Source organism: Chiloscyllium plagiosum, chromosome 19 (genome assembly GCF_004010195.1).
Source record: "Chiloscyllium plagiosum isolate BGI_BamShark_2017 chromosome 19, ASM401019v2, whole genome shotgun sequence".
Lineage (NCBI taxonomy): Eukaryota > Metazoa > Chordata > Chondrichthyes > Orectolobiformes > Hemiscylliidae > Chiloscyllium > Chiloscyllium plagiosum.
In genome coordinates this window covers 51,072,322-51,075,014 of record NC_057728.1, presented here as the reverse complement: position 1 = coordinate 51,075,014, position 2,693 = coordinate 51,072,322, and the positions used below count along the sequence as shown (strand labels likewise).

Below are 2,693 nucleotides of genomic sequence, written 5' to 3'. Positions count from 1 at the left end.
TGTAACCCAACGCCGCCCAGCGGAGGGGGGCCTGTAACCCAACGCCGCCCAGCGAAGGGGGACCTGTAACCCAACGCCGCCCAGCGAAGGGGGACCTGTAACCCCACGCCGCCCAGCGAAGGGGGACCTGTAACCCCACGCCGCCCAGCGAAGGGAATTTTCAATCCCACTGCCCAATGAATGGGGGACCTGTAACCCCACATAGCCCAGCGAAGGGGGACCTGTAACCCCACATAGCCCAGCGAGGGGGGACCTGTAACCCCACATAGCCCAGCGAAGTGGATCTATAATCCCACAGCCCAATGAATGGGGGATTCCTTATTTGCCATTTAAAGTAAATTTGCATATGGTCGAATGAGATCGGTCACTTCCAGCACCTCATTTTCAAGCGTTCAACACCACGGTCGGACATAGTGCATGCTGGTTCTGAAATGGAAGCAGTCACTTAGTCAGTAGTAATCCAACACACATAGGACACAACAATTTGATGTTGGGGCTTCAGCCTTTCAGGATGCAGCTACCTGCTGAGTTCATCACATCAAAAGGCTCCAGATTAAACCGGTGGAAGTTGAAACCAGTATTTACTGTCTCTCCCAGCACATTTCGAGTGGCTGACAGTGCTCCATAAATATTTCAGCTTCTTCACTCAGTGCCATTAGGTTGAACAGCTAATGCTGGCAGGGAACTTGTACTTTCACTATTTAGATCCAGACATTTTGAACATGAGTTTTGCTGGGGTTGGATTCAGGGCATTTCATGGGGAACCTTTTCTCGCATGTTATTTGACGGAGTGGAAAACTTTGCAAAGTGCTCCTCTCTGATTTCACACACCACAGGTAACTCTCATACAGACGCTGTAACAGTATCCAAATGGAAGAAAAGGAAATCATTCCATATGGAGTTCAATTGATTATTGAGTAGTTCATATACCGAGCTATTTAGAGTAACTGCAATGCAGACACAATGTTGAAAATACTCTCATAATTGCTTTGCAGAACTCACAGGTCTTCAGCTGAAAGGCTTCCGACTTTGTGTTTAGCTTGAGCTCTGGAACTCCTCAAAAGTACAAACTGACAGGCTATTCAGTCCATCCAATTAATGCTTCCACAAACACCATGATGTCCTCACTGTAGATTCCAACTGGCTTCTAAATGACCGCAGAGTTAGGGTGGTCAATGTCTTACCTGGAATATGTACGTCAGCAACTATGGACTTCAGGACATGCACTTTGGGTTTGTCTTTTGCTATAGTGTGGATATGTACTGACTTAACTTGAAACAGTTCTCAAAACAGTCCTTTTATTTTTATAAATCCCTGTAAAAGTCCACACTCATATGGCCCCTTTCCTCTTGCATGGACAAGATGGGACAAATTGCCTCTTTATACTGAAATCACTACAGTGTGGGAAGAGACCATTCAGCCCATCAGGTCTGCACTGAACCTCAGAACAGCTCCCTAACCTGTCCTGATAACCCTGCATTTACCGTGGTTAATCCACTTAACTCACACTATGGGCAAGTTAGCATGGCCAATCTACCTAATCTGTACATTTTAGACCGCAGTAGGAAACCAGAGCACCTGGAAGAAACCCATGCAGACACGGGGAGAATGTGCAAATTCCACACAGGCAGTCGCCCGAGGCTGGAACTGAACCTGGGTCCCTGGTGCTGTAAGGCAGCAATTTTTGGATCCGTTCTATTCGTCATACACATAGCCTCAAAGGAGCAAGAAAAAAAAGTGAAAAAAAAGTCTCATATCAAAACTACCAGAAGATTCTTAAGGACAAATAATAGGTGGGACTCACAGACAAGTGAGGGGGCAGGAGCTGATATGGTAATGCATTTGGCTGCATCCGTGAGGGAGTACCTAGATTCACGACCCTGAGAAAATAATTTTTTTTCTCATCATGGTCTGAAACGGACAATCCTTTTATTTGTACGTTGTGTTCCCTGGGATTTTAGCTTTCCAAACATCGAGTGGGACTGCCATAGTGTTAAAGGTTTAGATGGAGAGGAATTTCTTAAGTGCATACAAGACAATTTTCTGATTCAGTATGTGGATGTACCTAATAGAGAAGGTGCAAAACTTGACCTACTCTTGGGAAATAAGGCAGGGCAGGTGACTGAAGTGTCAAGGGGGGAGCACTTTGGGCCAGCGACCATAATTCTATTCGTTTTAAAATATTGATGGAAAAGGATAGACCAGATCTAAAAGTTGAAGTTCTAAATTGGAGAAAGGCCAATTTTGATGGTATTAGGTAAGAACTTTTGAAAGCTGATTGGAGGCAGATGTTCGCAGGTAAAGGGATGGCTGGAAAATGGGAAGCCTTCAGAAATGAGATAACAAGAATCCAGAGAAAGTATATTCCTGTCAGAGTGAAAAGAAAGGCTGGTAGGTAAAGGGAATTCTGGATGACTAAAGTAATTGAGGGTTTGGTTAAGAAAAAGGAGGAAGCATATGTCAGGTATAGACAGAATAAATCGATTGAATCCTTAGAAGAGTATAAAGGAAGTAGGAGTATACTTAAGAGGGAAATCAGGAGGGCAAAAAGGGGACATGAGATAGCTTTGGCAAATAGAATTAAGGAGAATCCAAAGGGTTTTTACAAATATATTAAGGACAAAAGGGTAACTAGGGAGAGAATAGGGCCCCTCAAAAATCAGCAAGGCATCCTTTGTGTGGAGCCGCAGAAA

General features: G+C 44.5%; 2 protein-coding genes across 14 annotated transcripts in view; both read right to left on the bottom strand.

Moving 5' to 3' along the window:
- The window catches only part of LOC122559793 (collagen alpha-1(I) chain-like), a 4,195-nt gene extending 3,827 nt beyond the window's left edge, over window positions 1–368 (bottom strand). For 8 of the 11 annotated variants that reach the window (XM_043709837.1, XM_043709840.1, XM_043709841.1 and 5 more), the window contains exons 1-2: window positions 254–368; window positions 96–221 (exon numbers count right to left, since the gene is read on the bottom strand). In XM_043709837.1, coding sequence (XP_043565772.1) covers window positions 96–221; window positions 254–346 — 219 coding nt within the window. In that variant the 5' untranslated portion in view covers window positions 347–368. Of the gene's footprint in view, window positions 1–63 lie in introns of all 11 variants that reach the window. The other 3 variants (XM_043709836.1, XM_043709838.1, XM_043709839.1) reach the window with 2 other exon arrangements.
- LOC122559795 (tetraspanin-9-like) overlaps window positions 1–2,693 on the bottom strand; it is a 186,864-nt gene that overhangs the window by 82,494 nt on the left and 101,677 nt on the right. The window lies entirely within an intron of this gene.